Source organism: Crassostrea angulata, chromosome 10 (genome assembly GCF_025612915.1).
Source record: "Crassostrea angulata isolate pt1a10 chromosome 10, ASM2561291v2, whole genome shotgun sequence".
Classification (NCBI taxonomy): Eukaryota; Metazoa; Mollusca; class Bivalvia; order Ostreida; family Ostreidae; genus Magallana; species Magallana angulata.
This window is the reverse complement of record NC_069120.1, coordinates 47799960-47818553: the sequence shown is the minus strand read 5'-3', so window position 1 is coordinate 47818553 and position 18594 is coordinate 47799960. Positions and strand designations below refer to the sequence as shown.

General features: G+C 31.6%; 1 protein-coding gene across 2 annotated transcripts in view; it reads right to left on the bottom strand.

Annotated features, from left to right (window-relative positions):
* Window positions 1-47: 47 nt before the first annotated feature.
* LOC128167349 (cadherin-23-like) overlaps window positions 48-18594 on the bottom strand; it is a 31135-nt gene continuing 12588 nt past the window's right edge. The window contains exons 6-33 of one of the 2 annotated variants that reach the window (XM_052833027.1): window positions 16139-16228; window positions 15917-16009; window positions 14687-14698; window positions 14458-14571; window positions 14193-14324; window positions 13107-13179; window positions 12819-12937; window positions 12520-12705; window positions 12228-12389; window positions 11780-11941; window positions 11378-11442; window positions 10792-11080; window positions 10417-10674; window positions 10239-10308; window positions 9595-10046; window positions 9159-9297; window positions 8848-8966; window positions 8404-8631; window positions 7810-7898; window positions 7594-7680; window positions 7380-7448; window positions 7083-7149; window positions 6844-6974; window positions 5294-5334; window positions 4191-4251; window positions 2364-2444; window positions 450-729; window positions 48-265 (exon numbers count right to left, since the gene is read on the bottom strand). In XM_052833027.1, coding sequence (XP_052688987.1) covers window positions 453-729; window positions 2364-2444; window positions 4191-4251; window positions 5294-5334; window positions 6844-6974; window positions 7083-7149; window positions 7380-7448; window positions 7594-7680; window positions 7810-7898; window positions 8404-8631; window positions 8848-8966; window positions 9159-9297; window positions 9595-10046; window positions 10239-10308; window positions 10417-10674; window positions 10792-11080; window positions 11378-11442; window positions 11780-11941; window positions 12228-12389; window positions 12520-12705; window positions 12819-12937; window positions 13107-13179; window positions 14193-14324; window positions 14458-14571; window positions 14687-14698; window positions 15917-16009; window positions 16139-16228 — 3666 coding nt within the window. In that variant the 3' untranslated portion in view covers window positions 48-265; window positions 450-452. Of the gene's footprint in view, window positions 730-2363; window positions 2445-4190; window positions 4252-5293; window positions 5335-6843; window positions 6975-7082; window positions 7150-7379; window positions 7449-7593; window positions 7681-7809; window positions 7899-8403; window positions 8632-8847; window positions 8967-9158; window positions 9298-9594; window positions 10047-10238; window positions 10309-10416; window positions 10675-10791; window positions 11081-11377; window positions 11443-11779; window positions 11942-12227; window positions 12390-12519; window positions 12706-12818; window positions 12938-13106; window positions 13180-14192; window positions 14325-14457; window positions 14572-14686; window positions 14699-15916; window positions 16010-16138; window positions 16229-18594 lie in introns of both variants that reach the window. The other variant, XM_052833025.1, reaches the window with a different exon arrangement.

Sequence of the window (18594 nt, the reverse complement as noted above, 5' to 3'; positions counted from 1 at the left end):
TAAATCAAATTGTACAATATGATTTTAAATCACGTAAATATATGAAAGACTGTTTGAAAGAAGGATGTTTATTCTGCGAACATGAAATATGCTACAGAGTTGAACCAAGCAAAGATGTATGGTAAAAAATTCCCACTTTAAAATATGCATGCATGCTTCCATTTACAATAATTAAATCACGTAACTAAGCAATGAATTTAAAAGAAATTATAATTCTGTTTGTGCTACTTTGGAAAGGTTCTTCCCGTTTTCACGTCAAAGGAACCTGTATAATATATGATGTGATATTTTCTATGCAATATCTGATAATTTAGACAAATTCATCACTGTGAAAGTACTAAATAATAAAAAAAAATAATGTTGTTTTTAACATAAACTATTTTCAAATTAAAAAAGTTGAAAAGAAATCAACTCAACGTCGTTTTCAAGAGCAAAATCTGATGAAGTACATTTTAGACATCTGTGGATTCCACTATTTCGTAGCTTTCATTGACTTTTCCATTCATTACATCGAACCGATCGTTACAGTCCATGTCGTGGGGTACCGGCGCTGTTTTTTCATGTTGCTTTACTGCTTGCTTTAGGAGCATAAGGTCATCGTCAGAGTCATTTTGGATAACGTCATCATCCCCATACATATCCATGGTCACTTCCTTTTCCTCAACTGGATTGTCGTTGTCACGGTTACGTTTGGCATACTCAACTTCATTATAGTCTAAGGAGTTTTCACTGTATAGGACAGATGGTTATCAAATGGTATTAATACAACATTTGTGAAACAATATTAATATACAGCACTGCCTCAAAAGTATTCGCGGAAAAACAAAATGGCGGACTTTTAAAAAAAATCAACGTATATTAAATGAATCACGTCTAAACTTTTCGCTTGTTTACTAATTTAGAGTAATCTCCCGCAAACGTATCACGTGTGTTAACCCCAGACCATATGACGTATCATTGTTGTCGTCTGCTATTTTTATCAAACAGTGTTTTCCAACATGGCGCGTAAGTCAAAAGAAATTAGTACTGAGCTTAAACAAGTAGTTGTAGATTTAAAACGGGAAGGACACAGAAACTGTGAAATTGAGAGATTGTTGAATATATCTGAGTCAACAATTAGATCTATATGGCAAAAGTTTTCCACGACGGGAAATGTGGAAAATTTACCCCGTTCCGAGAGACCTCCGAAAGTTACCAAAAGAGCGGAGAGTAGACTTTTGCTCTTTGTTAAAGGAAATCGTGGAAGATCATTACGGGACATAAGACGTTATTTTAACACAGGATGTGCAGCAAATGTCCATCACAAGACTGTCCAAAGAATATTGCACAAAAATAAGGTTTTTTGGCGAGTTATTAGGAAGAAAATGGTAGTCAGGGAGGTGAACGGAAGAAAGCGACTTTCGTGGTGTCTGGCAAGGTGGAATTGGTCAGTTCAGAATGAATGGAAGCAAGTGATATTTAGTGATGAATCACGGGTTGTAATAGGACAGAATAATCGCATGTATGTGTGGCGTTCAGCAAATGAAGCTTACCGTCCGGAATGCATGTGTCCTTCATTTCAGAAGCGTGTGACAGTAATGATATGGGGTTGCATATCGTGGCATGGTGTTGGAACTTTATGCAAAGTAAACGGAAATATAAATGCCGTTAAATATCAGGAAATTCTTGAAAACAACCTTTGGCTGGTTTTAGCTCGTCATTTCTCTGATGGAATGTATAGATTTCAGGACGACAATGCACCTGTGCATCGAGCAAGAATTATCGAAGAATACAAGCGTGACAATACTATTAGTTGTTTGACTTGGCCTGCCCAGTCCCCAGATCTAAATGTTATAGAGAATATATGGCTTCGTATTAAAAGAGAGCTTCAAAATACTGCCCGAAACATAAGGACCCCTGATGAATTTTTTAACGCCATTAACGAACTGTGGACGTCTTATCAACCCCGATCTGTCCAAAACTTATGTAATTCACTTCCAAGGAGAATAATGCTAGTGATTCGATCCAAAGGTTGCTTGACAAAGTATTAAAGTAAGTCTGTTTATCATTTTTCGTTTTTATTTTAGTCCTAAACTTTGAAGCAGGGTTTGTTTACAAAGTCCGCCATTTTGTTTTTCCGCGAATACTTTTGAGGCAGTGCTGTATTTCTACACCGCTTAAACATATTCATTACAATATATCTTTTTAGTTTTCTACTTGGAAATCATAATCTTAGTTCAAAGCAAAAACGCAAAAAGACAGGTAATTATAAAAATGTTACATTTTGTTTACCAAGAGACAAAACCATTGATGAATTATGAAATGTTTAAACTACATCATTAAAAGACAAATCAAAAACAAAAACCCAAAACAATTGGGTTTACCTTCCGGCTAGACTTGCACGATCCACCAGGTCATTTATTCTACGCTTGACCTCATCATCTTTATCTACCAAGGGGTTTTTACTGGAAAAAAATAAAAATTATGTACATAACTTGTTTTTGCTTAGAAATTCAAGAATTTTAATGAAATGCATGTATTAGAATAACTCGCAATAAATAACATTTTTTTCATTTTGCCTTACATAAATGAAACGGTTTGTATGTATATACTCATGAATATGTTAAGTCATGGATAAAACCCCACAATTTAAAAGGGGAAAGCGGCATAGAAATTAATTAATACATTGTAAACAAATTAAAGAAAGCAAAATATCCTTGAAAATTCAAAATTATTTCAATCAATTCTTAATTAAAAACTAGCTGAATCCATAAAATATAATGTGAATCGGATTATGAATAAAAATCTTTCTTCATTTATGCTAAGTTCCCACTGATGTGCAATCCGTTATGAACACTACAATCTACAAATCGTATCTAATCCTGGAATGTTTCATTATTCTAGTATTATATACGAGGTGATGCAAGTCGGTACGTCCTTATGCGATCTGTTAAGCTTTGATACTCTTCAGTCACAAAAGACATATTTCATTTGACGGGATCTTTCATGATCTCATTGTCCGTTTCGATACAAAAAATACGTTTAGATAAGAGAAACTTCCCGATTTGATCTCGATCTGATCCGAATATCACGACACGAGTCCCCGATTTGGTATGCTTGTCTACGTGTAAATACATGTACGACCGTATACGTAACTATACGTTCATCGCAAACTAATGTACTCTTTTGCGATGAGGTATGATAATAATGGCGCTTCTTTTCACGACCCGGATGGAAAATCATCACTATTTGAGCTACGATACGATCACTGACACATTGAAGTTGAATGCCACCCAGCGCGGTCTTTCCTTTCACCAAAATTGATACAGATTGACATGATTAGGGGTACACAATTAAATGCATTGTGCTGCACTTCAAAACGATACAGTGCATCTGATACGATAATAAAGAATAATTAAGTTTGAAAATTAGTTGTGTTGATCAAAATCTTTTTAACCGTCAAAAATTTCAATGTGATAGTGGGAACGTGCGTGAAATTAGCCAGTCTGAAAACAAACTTTTTTCTATCATATGCCCAAAAGACAAGTTCGTATGTAATAATAAAAAAATTATGGCTGTTTTTAAGGTCAATATAATGATTTGGCTACCTGAGAAGTACAATATCCAGACGCTCGCAATGAGTGAGATTAGTTTAAAGCCTTAGCCGAACAAACTGAGAAGCACGATATTTCATTGGATAATCTATTTTAGTCCAATGTAGAGATTATCAAATGTTATATTGTCCTCTTAAGTCACATACAGGTGAATATAACGTTCTGTTTTTTCGTTTCGGACTGTACAATATCTGACAGAATAAACAGTTTTTGGCTTATAACCATTACAAAGATAGAAACTGTAAATTCCTTATTTTACGCGAGTACTTCATTCCCCGAATCAACCGTTTTCATTAAATAGTGAGGACAAAAAATCGCGAATGTCGAATTTTCATCATCGTTTCTTGTAATAAATATATATCCGGAAAATAAAAGTGAAAGAGAGAGAGACAGAGAGAGAGAGAGAGAGAGAGATAAGAAAAGAAATAGTCAAAATTGAGATAAAATAATGTATATAGATATATTAATTGATAGAGGACTTGTCTTAAACCTTTAAAACAAAAATTTTATCAAATTTAAATGTCATTATGTTTCATCACTATATAAAATTGGGATTTCAAGGGAAATATTTGTTCACTGAATTCGTTAAAAACCTACGTTGAAGAAAATATATTGCTTCCCGGAAGATATGGTTGTCCAAGGTTATCTTTGTTCTTTTCTGCAAACAGAGAAATATCTAATTAATACAAATGGAGAAATCACGTACACTTTATTCATGAGCTAAATTCCATGTGACACTGTTCTCATTAATATTCATGTATTATAGTTGTCTCCCTAACAAATGAAAATTACATACCTTTTATGTATGAAATTGGTGTGGTTACCTCAAAACTTTAATTTTTTGAAAAAGAACACGTGTTAAGGCAATGCATAGATTATCTGTGTATGTTTTTTTGTCACCACATTCAGTGATTCACACTTCCAATTCACTTTAAATGCCTCCCTATTCAACCATAATATTATCTAAAAATAGGACTTTACCGGCCAAAATGAGTAAATAAATAAACAAATAGTTGAAAAAATCAGCTTAGAACTAAAAAGAATCATAACCTGAAAAATATCATTCAATTTATAATGATAATTATTGTCGAAATATGCAATTATGATTCAATATAAAGCCTAAATGCCTAGTTGCAAGTTTGATAGCTTACTGAAAAAAATCTTTAAAAAATGCTTAATTGAAAGTAAAAAGAAACCGATAAGACTTGTTTTTAATTTGAGTCAAGGTTTCTGCAATATATAATTAGTTTGCAATATAAACTTTGTAAATATTTGAGGAACAACTTTACCTATGAATGGCAAGTATTTTGAAAATAATTCCAAAACCTCTTCATGAGGTCTTTCATCACTCAAACACACTATTTTCCTACAACGCCCCGCTTTGATTTTTCAAATTCAAAAGGAACCGCCATCTTAACATCTCAGTTAGACAAAACAAGTGCATTCCGATCACGGATGTAGTCAATAACAAAACCAAATGAGGAGAAATACTAATTTTTTAAATTAGTAATTTTTCTAATTCCTTTACATATATTTCATATGTAAAGGAAAATCACCATTGTGATAACAATATGGCCGCTATGCAAGTAAAATGTATACAATTTCTCCATATGATTAACTTTAAATAAAAGAAAATTAAGAAGTGCATATCTGTAAAAAAAAAAAAAAAAAAAAAAAAATAAAAAAAAATAGCACATTACCCGCTGTTGGTATAGTAGCAGCTTTTAGTTTTCTCTTAAATCTGAAAAAAAATAAAATAAATAAATAACACAGAGTAACAAGAGATACATGGGCCACTTCGCGCACCTGAACAATAGTTCTTCTATCATTTTGAAATGTTTAAATATGAAATTCTTTAAAAATGTTGATAAATTTTCATACTTTCTTAGATTTGACAATTCATTCAACAATACATAAAAAGAAGCCTTCCATTTTGGACATCATATCTTAAGATCTAAGATGCATTAACTGGTCATTCTTATTATCCTGGGCCTCTATGTATCAAAAATTAGAAAATTGTAAATTGAACTTAACATAATTATAAAAAGTTAAGGAAGGTCACTGTGATCTTAATATAAAGATATGAAGATGTGAGGATGCTTATACATAGTCAAATAACTAAACGTAGTATTGTATTTTGATGATTTTTTAATAATCTTTTCTATATACTTCGACCAGGGTGACCAGTATTGGTGCAGAAGGCATGGTTTTAACAATTAAGAATCTACATATTCTAAAGATTTCTTGCATAGTAGTCTTAATGTAGCTCTTAAGAAGAATTTTTTTTCTATAAACTGTTATGTTAAACTTTGAACCCCTCCTGGGGCCGAGTACTAGTGCAGGGGGTCACGATTTAGACTCTATCTGAAAATGCATGCACAGTGACACAATTGCAGCATTGTAGTTCTTGAAAATAAGATTTTAAAACATTTCCCCAATACACTCCTATGTGAAACTTTGAAACCCATTCTGTTAAATTTTGAACTCCTCTTTGGTCCCTAGTTTTTGTCCAGTGGTCATGATTTTTTCAAATTTAGATTCTTCACTTTATATACAAGCTTTTGTGTAAATATTGTAATTTCTGGGGCAGTGGTTCTTGAGACGATGCATTTTTAAGGCTCACACCATATGCACTGTTTTATGACAATCTCCCTTATGGAAAGGTGTTCGTAGTTTTTTTTTTATAAACAGGAAGTCCCTTCCTATAAGGATTCATTTTACCAATCTGGTTTAATTCGGCTCAGTGATTCTAGAGAAGAATTAAAACTTGTAAAAAGTTTACAGACAGACGGATGGACAGATTACGGACAATCCAATAGATAAACTGCATTTAATGATGAAGTTGTCATTGGTCAAAATGTTTTACATTATATTTAACCTTTTATTTTCTTTGTTTGCATAAAACATATTCCCTATTTCATATGTTCAGAACTTCGCTTTTTTTTATTTCAAAGTAAACAAAAACAGAGAGCAAAAATTAATTTATTAATAATTTTGCAGTATAAGTAAATGTCAATATTTTAAAAAATCAAAATATAATCACATCTATTGATGTCTTTTTAAAATAAATTGTTTTGTTAAATGACGTCACAGAATCAATCATAATTTCATTCATTGGTTCATAGAACAAAGAGATGTGCAAAATTTAGATATAGACTAGAAATGGACTAGAGTAAGGATTCTTTGAAAACAGACAATCATCTTTAGTGTTTAATGCTAGGGAATCAAAATAATGAGAATATATACCAACCGTGTGTTAGACACTATATAGAAGTAAATAATGATGCCGAGAATTAGCGCAAGAAGAACGATAACTGCCACCAGGATGTATGTCTCTTTGATTTTGTTCTCATTTGTTATCGGGTCCTTTATTGTTAATGCCTGTAAGGAAAACAATGCAATGACATTTCTGTAAAATAACTAAACATCAATAACTAGAATCATTATTAAACAAATGAATGTAAATAAATAAGTAAATACAAAGCTTACTCCAATTGCTTGAACTGCAAACTCGTCACGTAAGCCCTTCAAACTGTCACCTCTTTTATCTAAAAGGCTAATGTCATTTTGCAGGTTGAAAATGATTTTCATCAATAAATTTTAATTGATATAGAATTTCATTAATGGTTTTATTATTTGTAATTTCAATGGTCGCTAGTAATGTTTCAATATATTTAGAAAGTGTTATTTGTTTTAGATTTGTGCTCAGATAACATTAAAATATGTAATAATGTCTTTGCTTATTCATTAAAATATGAAATGTAAAGGGAAAAGAAAAGAATCAACCTTTCAACACTTGCGGCTTCCAACACTGTATTCGTTGGTTCGTCTAAAACGTGGAATGTCAACAAAGACCTGTGACGTTAATCAAAGCAATAAGTTATATTATTCAGCCTAAAAAACAATATATATTGAATATTCTTTCTGGAATGTTTTTGAATCAATAAATTTAAAAATTGTCTTTACAGTACAATATTTCATGAATCGGGACTTTGCTTACTCGTGTTCCTTGAGATTGTTGTTATTATCCATAAACTGCTCGATTTTATCAAACACACATTTATAGCCTAAGACTTGCGACAGTTTCCTGCAATAAAAGTGTAGTTTGAAAGTTAGCACACGTATAATCTAAATATAATGTAAAGGTAAACACATACATAACGTTATTATAACCATAAGTGTTTGACAATATTATTTAATCAAATGATCATCCTACTTCAGTACTGTATCTTTTACTTGATAAACCGCATTTGTTTGCATTAGAAAATGCATTGAGAGCTGTTGGGATTCGTCTATAACGTAGATCTGAAAGCAAATTGTTCATCATGAAAATAAACGTCCCGAATAAACAATATAAGAAAATAATAAGTTTACACCTTACGGGTAGCATATCAATATCTGAATATTAATATAAAGTTAAATATTGCAATAATAGCTACACAAACAAATAATATGCTATTTTTGTGATGATTTAAAAAAAAAACAAGAACAAAAACAAATGCTTGAAACTGATAGATTATTAACAAACTTATAAACTAATTAGTTCAGATATAAAAATTAACGAGTTTATGATTTACTGATTTGTTAGATGTATACAGAAGTCCCAAAAGATTTGTTTAAAACACAAGACTGCATTATAAGAAATTTGAATTTTTTTGATAATAAATTCGAAACAAAAGAACCTTAAAATTAAATCTCTGACATCTACATAAAGTATCATTTTTTTTTAAATATTGATTAGTTTTGTAAGCAAAATACTCAGTAAATGTTTTTTTTTAAATTTAACAATGATAAACAATATTTTTCTTACGTCCAATATTGTGTAATCGGTTCCTGCTGTATCATTCACTGTTATATTGATCTTGGCGTAACCCCTTCCCGTAAACAGTACATTGGAGTACACGGTACCATTTATCGTCACACAAAATGAATGACTGCATCCCGATCCTACTTTATTGTTATCAAGATCTTTGTATACATTATAGTAGAACGTATGTATCCTGTTCTGGACACTTGAATCAGCATCACTGACTTTTTCCTAATAAAAAATATGTAATCCTACAAAATGTTGCCTCACAACAGTAACCAATTTTCATATTTCTTGATTAACATTAAATTTTGTGAAACTATGTTCATGTAATGCGTATATTTATCAAAATAGATGTTTTAACATTTTTGTTTTTATACAATGTTGACATTTTTCATGCTTTTACCTAGTTTTAAATTTCAAGACATATTAACGATGAATACTCACTTTTAAATCAAAGACCACAGTGCTAATACCAGAGTCTCTTAAAATTCCAACAGACAATGATTTTTGCAGAAAGATAGGCGGATTATCATTCTTGTCTGTTATGCTGAGTGTAAGTTGTGCTGAATTGTTTTGGAAAAATAATTTGGCAATGAGAAAATATCAATGTTGATTACAATTCAAATAGCATGATTGATGGTTTTGTTTTAAAAAATTTTCATAATAAATTAAAAGTAAGTGCTTTTCTCAAATGACGCACTCGAAAATAACTCTGTAACAGTGAGGAAGGCGAAGAAAAAAAAGAGAGATCATACCCATGGTTGAATTTTCGTACGTAGACGCTGTTTTAATGTCAACGACAGTCACGTTTAAGACAATTCTTTTCACAGTCTCAGCATCAACCTTTGGAGAGCTTGATATAACTCCAGTTGATTTATCAATAACAAAGTAGTTCTAAAAGAAAAGACGAATGTGATGTCAGGTTTTTCAATTCCAACCCAATAAAGATGTCAATAAACTTCTATAAAACGAATGACCTTTACGCCTCAACCAATTGTCTCATTTCGGAAATGTTGAATTGATAGCTGAGAAACAATTCAAATCATGCAATGAAATTCATTTAAAACTTATTATTGAAGTATGAAGGTTTTCTTGATTCAAAAGATTTCATAATTTTCCATATTAACTCAATGTGAGTTATGATGTATCTCCATCTTAGTCAAACAAAATAATTTCTTTTCCAAGGCTTACCTTGAAATTAACTAGTTCTGTATCGTTTGCCTTTCGTCCGTCGATATAACACACCTCTGCAACCTGAATAATGTACTCCAATTCTGAATCAGTATCATTGTCAATACAAGACACGTTGAATACAGCAACTTTTTCAGTGTCATTTTCTTGAACCTCTATTTTATTGGGGAGATTCAAATACCTCGGAGGCGTATCATTAACGTCAAGAACAACAACGGTAACATTTGTTGTCCCATTCCTTTGTGGATTTCCTCTATCTATGGCAATGACAGTGATATCGTATTTCGGCACTCTTTCTGTATCCAACATCGCACCATGCTGAACTGATATCACCCCAGAAGAGCCGTCCATGCTAAATTGATCCGATCCTCCAGAAAAAATGAAGTACGATATTTCATTGTTTGGAGATGTTCCGTCAGCATCGTAAGCGGATACTGTTAAAACCGATGTTCCTACAGAAAGTTTTTAAAAACTTTATATGGAAAATTGTTCATAAGAGAGCCAAAAAGAATGGTCGTAGAATTATTTGGTCGTAGAATTATTTAGTGAATGTTTCGTATAAGAAATATATATATATATATATATATATATATATATATATATATATATATATATATATATATATATATATACACGAATGGTACCCTTTTCCGAATTTTCTTCAACATAACCCTTATGTGTTTGGTTGAAAGTTGGATTGTTGTCGTTTTCATCCTGTTAAAGGAAAAATATTCATGATGCTTAAATTATGATTAAACTTAAATTAAGAAGAAATAATGCAAAATACAAAAAAGAAATTTCGTACATTATTTTCGCTGTTACCTGCACAAGTATTGTCAGGTTGACTGTGGAGTATAGAATTGGGTTTCCATTATCATATGCTTTTATTTTCAATCTAAGCTCTCCTGCTTTTCCTCTGGATGATACGGGTAAGTCTTCATAATCTAGTGCTTTAATACACAAAACGGATCCGGTTCCATTTACATGGAAATGGGTGTGACTCATGCATGCATCATTGTCACCCACGATACAATAATTGATTTGACTGTTGTTTGAATTTATTTCATCCCCATCAGTTGCCTTAAATGATATAAAATTATTAAGCAAAATTAATCCTTTCTAATGGCATGATAAAAGATATGATAAAAGGTTTGAATTTAAAGTTAACTGAAAATATGCACAGTAAATTTTAAAAACCTGAACAATAAACTCCAATTTCCCGGAGGAAAATGTTGTGCTGTTTTCCTTGATACTTGTTTCATAATCAGAGTATCTAAATTGAGGAGCTTTATCGTTTATGTCCATCAGGTGAATCTCAACAGGCACAGAAGATCGTCTGCCTCCTCCGTCTTGGGCCTCAGCTGTTAAATAGTAAACCGGATTTTTCTCCCAATTCAAATCGCTGTCCTCACACTCCGAACCAGTGCAGTTACAGCCTTTTTTTGTTGCTACAAAGATCTCCCCGCTGGTTGCATTAACTGTAAATCTGCGAAATAATATGAAATTAGTATGGTCACGATCTATGTAAAATATTTCCTCCCTTAAAATTTTTGATCATTCTAGAATCATTTAATCAGGTAATTCTAATGCTAAATGAAACATTGAGTAGCATATTTATACTACGTTATTGATGTGTGATTTTTGTAATTTAGTAATTAGACGTCTGCATACAGAAATTGTATTTGTTTATTTGTAACGATACTCGACCTATTTTTGAGGCATTAGATTTGTTATATTTAAATACCACATAAAAAACAATAATATACATGTATGTAATAAATACCTGTTTTTGGTTCCGCTTACATGGTAAAATACTTTTCCAAACTCATTAGAGTCCCTGTCAGTCGCCTGCAAGTAGGGTACATGTGGATATAATCATTGTTTCAAAGTCGTAGAATAAGAGATCATAAATGTAATATAAGGCAAAAGAAATTAAAAAGAAATAAGAATAACTTTATCTACTGCTGCTTCTGAAATATGTATCTAATTAACTGTTTCCAATTGCATATATAAAATACAACTGTTTTGGTTCTTATATCTGAGGGGTTAGAGTTCATCATGGATGAAATATAATGCATTTATGGTATTATTTCTTTTTAAGAAAAATTAAGAAAAAATAAAAAACTCCTATAATTAGTCATTGTGGTAAGATTTTTAATTATTACCGTAATCATATAATACGTACCTTGATGATGCCAACAGACGTATTGTAACAACTGTTTTCGAGGACGTAGAATTTATAATCTTCGGAAATAAACTTGGGATCGTTGTCATTTGTGTCGACTATTTCAATGTGAACATCACAAAGGGAATGCAAGGAGCGGTTTTGTGTATCTTCGGCCTTCAACTATAAACATTTTGGAAATGTATTAAGTAACCTACTAAACTTTTTAAAAAAAAACTTGCTTGTTTTCAACAATCAAGTAAATTTAAAAAATGAAAGCTAATCAATGAATATTCTTGATCCACGTTGATGTTAAAATATCATCAGTTAACCAAATGAAGTCTTTTCTTTTAAATTTGGTGAGTTTATTACCAAATACTCTTGAAATAAATATTGGAACACTAGTAACAATTCTGGCGGTGCAAAGTTGTACCTGCTTAATTAATGTAATAAAATGTAGACACTTTACCACCAATTTCACAAACTTTTGTTCCTCGTAGTCAAATGAGTTGTTTACACGGAGTAAAACTATTCCTTTTCCAATTATTTCCGATGGCGAAACTTCAATTCCATCATAGGGTGTCATATTTCGGTCACGGTGGACAGTTACTTGAATTTTGTTGTGATTATTCTAATATCAAAATGAGAGAAAAATGGGGAAAAAATCAAGTTATTTTATAATAATTTATGACATTATCTGCAAATATTACAATATGGTAAGTTCTCTGTAGAACTGATCATTGAAAAATATAAATTCCTGCCTGATCAATATCTTCAACCTGGATATCATCGTCGAATGAAATAGAAATTGTTGCATTCTCGTCTACACGACCATTGTACTTCGCCTTGGTGAAGGTGGGCGCATTATCGTTTATGTCTTCAACCGTCAGAGCAAACTTCGTGGTAGACCGCGTCAAATTTGATGGGGTCACTCCAACTTCGTGAGCCTTTTATTTAAAAATCGATGAAAAAATTACAGCTTAAAGCTGATCTTGATATTAGTTAAATCAGTTTGAAAAGTCCAAATTTATATTATTGATATCATTTATATTATACTCACTTCAATTTCAATAAAGCAGACTCCTCTATTATCTTTTATTTCATCCTTGTCTCTATCCAGCTTCTTTTTTGCTGTGATTACTCCGGTGTCGTTTATACTAAAGTAATCTGCACAGGAACCTTTACCATACAAAAGATAAATTTTATTTACAAGATAAAATCAAAATAGAATGAAATGAATAGAAACAATCAATCTTTTTTTAAGTAATCAAAAACGTATATCTCAAATGGTAAGTTAATTCTGAAGGTACGGGCACAATAATGTAATGCAATGATTTTTTTTTTTTACCATTTAGAGGACCATAACTGACATCTCTTGGTATTCCAAGATCCCCATCAATTGCGTGAACCTCGAAGATTACCTTTCAATTTAAAAAATATATTATTCAAGATATAAAAGGGTATATGGTATTCAATCATTGTTACTCTTGAAAAGGCCACAAAAACAATTTCTGTTTTTCATGGTTTCATATAAAATAAATCATGCACTCAATATAATAACAAATAATACAAATTTTGTAACAAGCACGTGAACAGAACAGCCGCATATATATATATATATATATATATATATATATATATATATATATATATATATATATATGAGGAATAAAAAACCAACAACACTCTTTATATAGTGTCGGATCAAAAGATACACAGTTGTAAGATGAGATATAACAAGCACTAAAAATAACCAACGACACGAACAATAAAGTAAATATTGTCAAATTTCGGGACAACCAGTCCCTTCTTCAGGGCAACAGAATAAAAACTAATCATGATAAGAAATTTTTACATATGTTCTTTCTGCCATTGACAAGAGAGGAAATTTACAACCCAAAAATTATAATATATTTCAACCCTGTGTATCGTCTTCCAAGGAAGAGAGATAAAACCGACCGCCTTCCTGATGCTGTAAAAATTATCAAAGTAATGAAAATCAAAATAATACATTTTCCTCTTGAAATACCTTTTTCAAAATGGAGGAACGTTTCAAACTTTGTGTATCAATCCTCCTGACCTATGCATATTGACAAAAACCATTTTATTGTTTTGTACAATCACAATTAATATCCATCAATTGTTGATGAAACCTCAACAAAACTCATCATTTGAATATTTCAATGGCTATATAAAATCAGTTTATTAATTCTTGAACATGTAGATACACGAATTAAACTTGTAAATACGTGTATAAAAGGTGATCATGATATACAGTGTATGGGTTATTTACATCCATCGTGTAATCGACATCTCACAAAAAGACACTGTCCAGCAGTCATTTAAGAGTTAAAAATTTGGACTAAATGGTGATTGTAATTCTAAACACACATTTTTTTCATTTTAACTTCACGACTGAATATGATTTACATACCTCACTAAAATTCTCCAGGACATACTTTACGTACGGAAGTCCTATAAAAATTGGTGGTTTGTCTTGTACATCCTCAACTTTGACCAATAACTCAGCGGTACTGCTATGTCTCTGGTAACCGTCGCCCCCATCCTAATTTTTCATTAAGATATCATATCTTTTTTCAATACTTTTTAAACTTCTTGTGATATTTTAAAAACACCAACGCTTTCTGAATTATTCATATGTATGCAATAAACAAATAACTTCATATTTTGGACAATACCTTAGCTATGATAGTGTATTGTAGGAACGTTAACTTCTCATAGTCTAATTCCTTTTTCAAAAACAAAGTTCCGCTGTCGGATATATTAAAATATCCACTATAAAGATTGGCCGCCTAAAATCAAAAAGCATTCATTCATTAAAATGTAAATAAAAACTTAAGAAACAAATTAGGAAAATCAGAATTCAAAAAAAGAATATCGTAAATTAACCACGTTTGTAATACGTACCTGACCAGAGGGCTGGAAATGAAATAAAGCGCAATTTTTATATTGCTAATCATACGTTCACTTGCACTATCAAATATTTTCGTAAATTTAAAAAATGGGTAAATAAGACATGTAATATGCCTATATTAGGACGGATAAGTTACTGAAAAATAAAAATGTAAACAAATCTGATAATTCTTTTAAAAATTTCAAATCAAGGTTTATTTTACATAACATTGATCTAACACTAAAATATGTTAATACCTGGGAAATGTTGATTTGGTGTATGGTATGCATATCAAAACCTCTAAATAGAGTAATTTTATAGAACTTCAATTCCTCTCATTTTATAAAGTGTGTCCCAGTTCCAATTTTTTTGCATAGCAATTAAACGTTTTAGTAAGTCTGTAAATTCCTGGACAAAGTTGCATATAGCATTTTTAAATTAACAGCAGTTTGTTCTGATTAAAATCGTGCAGTAGACCGAAAGTATCCTTTTAGAGCTAGGGCCTTTTAGGTTGAAGGTTCAATAGCACGAAAACTTGATGTCTTTTTTCTTACCGTTTGATAAAATATTCAAAGTGAATATAGTCAGAAAATGTGCTAATACAAACTTGTATTTTCACATTATCAAATAGATTTAAGGAGGCTGGATCGTCAACAAATTATCCATCAGATTTATCTTAAATTTAAAGATATGATTTGCTCAGCAATAAATATTATCTAGTTATTATCTAGTTATTATCTAGTTATCCATTAAGTTAACATTTTAAATTTGGGTGTTTTTTTTATTTTTAAATCCAGTCCTACTTTTAGAGGAGATCAATACAGTCTAAAACATGACCACGACCATAGAACTCTCCTAAATGGAAACGAAAAATGTAAATTGTATTAACGATTTAACCATATTGATAAAAATATTGCACGATCTCAAGACCTAATTCAAACCCTCATTTTTTGAGGAAAAATACCACCATAGGGCGTAGACCGTACCTGCATTTGTTAACATGATAATGATAGTAGCGTATTTTTTTTAAGTTGAGCTTACAAATTCGACTGTTTTGGCAATAAACATACAAAACTACCTTAACCAAAACCTGCATTGCTAATTCAATGAGTTGTATACATGGAGTTAAATTGACAAATGAGCTGTAATGTTGGGTTTTTTTATTTTTAAAACTTATTTATCAATATTGTTTTTAAATTGCATTTAAAATTACGATAGCCACACTGAAGATATCTTTGTTGTACCTCTATTGAGAAAAATACTTGTCCTGCAGTCCCAGCATCAGGATCTTTAGCTGTAATAGTTACTCCTGTCACTTCACTATTCACCGTATAATTCTTTAAAAAAGTAAAAATCATATGTTTTAAGTATATTCACAAGTATGAAATCCAAAGTAAATGCAATTACATCCCATCTCCAAGTTTTTCTTCAAGACTGAATATTATACCGATTTTGATAATACTTACCTCCGGCAGAAGAATTTGATAAGAAGGAGAATCAAAAACAGGACTCTCATCGTTCACGTCTTCAAGATTCAGCTGCACAGATTCGTACCCCTTAATACAAAAACCGGAAATAATATTAATAACTAGACACGATCTCGTTGCGAGCAACGATGAGGTCTTCCGTTCGATTCTAGAAGTTGAGATACTTGTAAGATCTTGATTTTGCATTAAAACAGTTGAACATAACATGAAAATAGAGGAAATGGGAGTCTTCATTCTTAATATCGAAGAGTATTTTGTTTCAGGTGTAAGAGTGGTGGTTTAAATACTTTAAACCCCTCTTGACACCTAATTTTAAGGGACCAGTCCCCTTTCTTAATATCAAATGAAAGGGCCTTTAATTCGTATTACATTTTGTTCAAGAAGTGCTTAGAAATTTGATACAGATCTTGAGATATTTGGAAAAAAATTATTTCGGGGTTGACCCCTTATCTCCTTATTTGGGCTAATTAACGAAATTTTGAAGGTTAAATATTGTTCAGTACATCATTTTGAGTATCTTTTCTTCCAAACTGCTTATCGAAATATTTTTTCTTTAACATATATAGGTGATCAAAGTTTTAAGCTTTTGACCCCTAAAAACCCCTAATTACGTAATACTTGAGAAGATCATTATATTGTATGAGTACATAACGGTAAAATAAACATTTCTGCTTCTTAAACTTATTACAAAATACCCGTCATTAAAGAGTTATTATTAAAAAACTTTATACCCCTTTGGGTCCCTAGATTTATGGTCCAGCCCGTGTCCTTAGTATCAATTGAAAGGTAACTCAAAACTACACACACGTTTTATTCAACAAGCGTTTACAAATTCGTTATCGTTCTTGTGTTATCAGAGGAAGACAACTTTAGGGATCGATCCCCTAATTGTAAACAGTCTCGTTTGAAGTCATCTTTTCGTATGTTCTATGGTCGATACAACGACCTATTCAGCAAATACAATCTTCCACTGGGTCGCGTTTTCAATACTAATTGTAAGGCCATAATTAATCACCTAATTGTCTACGGACTTTTCCGTTTTTTTCCCGATTGCGACAAAAAGAACACGGCGGGTGTGACCGGTCAGCAGAGGATGCTCACTCCTCCATGGCACCTGATTCTACGTCTATCTTTTTAGAGGTCCGTGTTGCTCTGTTTTGAATTTGTATTTTGTTTTATGGATCTTTGAGATGGTTGACAGTTTGTTATTGTCATTTTTTCATTATCTTTATCGTGGCCGTCTAATGAAATTTTGATGGTTCCATACTGTTTAGAAGATCATTTTGAGCATCTTTTCTTCCCTACAGCTTATCAAATATTTTTCCTTTACCAGATATAGGTGATCAAAGTTTTGAACATCTGACCCCTAAAAACCCCTAATTATGTAACACATGAGAAGATCATTATATTGTTAGGCTACATAACTGTAAGATAAACATATTCGCTTCTATAACCTATTACAAAATATCCCCCAGTTAAGGGCTATAGATAAAATACTTTAGAGCCCTCTTGGTCACTAATTCAAGGGGCCAGTCCCTTGTCCTTGTTGTTAATCGAAAGGTCTTTCAAAACTACACACATATTGATCAACAAGTGTTTACAAATTAGTTATCTTTCTTGAGATATCTGAGAAAGAAGGTTTTAGGGGCAGACCCCCTTATCGTCTTATCTGGGCCGTGTAACGAAATTTTGATAGTTGCAAACTGTTTAGTAGATGGTTTTGAGCACATTTTTCACTACTGCTTATCAAACTAGTTTTCCTTTTGATATATTAGTGATCAAAGCTTTGGACTTTTGACCCCTTAAAACCGCTAATTATGTAACACATGAGTAGATCATTATAGTGTTAGGCTACATAACTGTAAGATAAATATATTTGCTTCTATAACTTATTACAAAATATCCCTCAGTTTAGGGCCACAGATGAAATACTTTATAGCATTCTAGGTCCCTAATTTGAGGAGCCAGTCCCTTGTCCTTGATATTAAACAAAAGATCTTGTAAATTTAAACTTTTTTCTTTACATGTTTTAACAAAATATTTACCGGAGAAGGGATAACCAAAGAAATGGACGAAAATTTTCCACGCTTTTGATATCTAAATTTTTGAACTACACATATAAAATAACAACCATGCAAAACTTCAAATCTTTTCTTTACCAACCGTAAAAATTTGAGCTCAATATCTCTCATAGTTTAGGAGAACGATCGCAGAAAAAATATACATTTTAAAATTGGAAAAATCTCAAAAACAGATATGACGTCATCAATGCAAAAAAAAATTGCTATCAGGTTCAGACCAATATCTATCACATTTGAAAATTTGATGGAGATCGGCCGAGCCGTTTCTGAGAATCGCGTGCACAAACATCGGAAGAAAAAATAATGATAGGGAAAAAGAAACCAAAGATTAACAATAAGGTCTTTCTTTCGAAA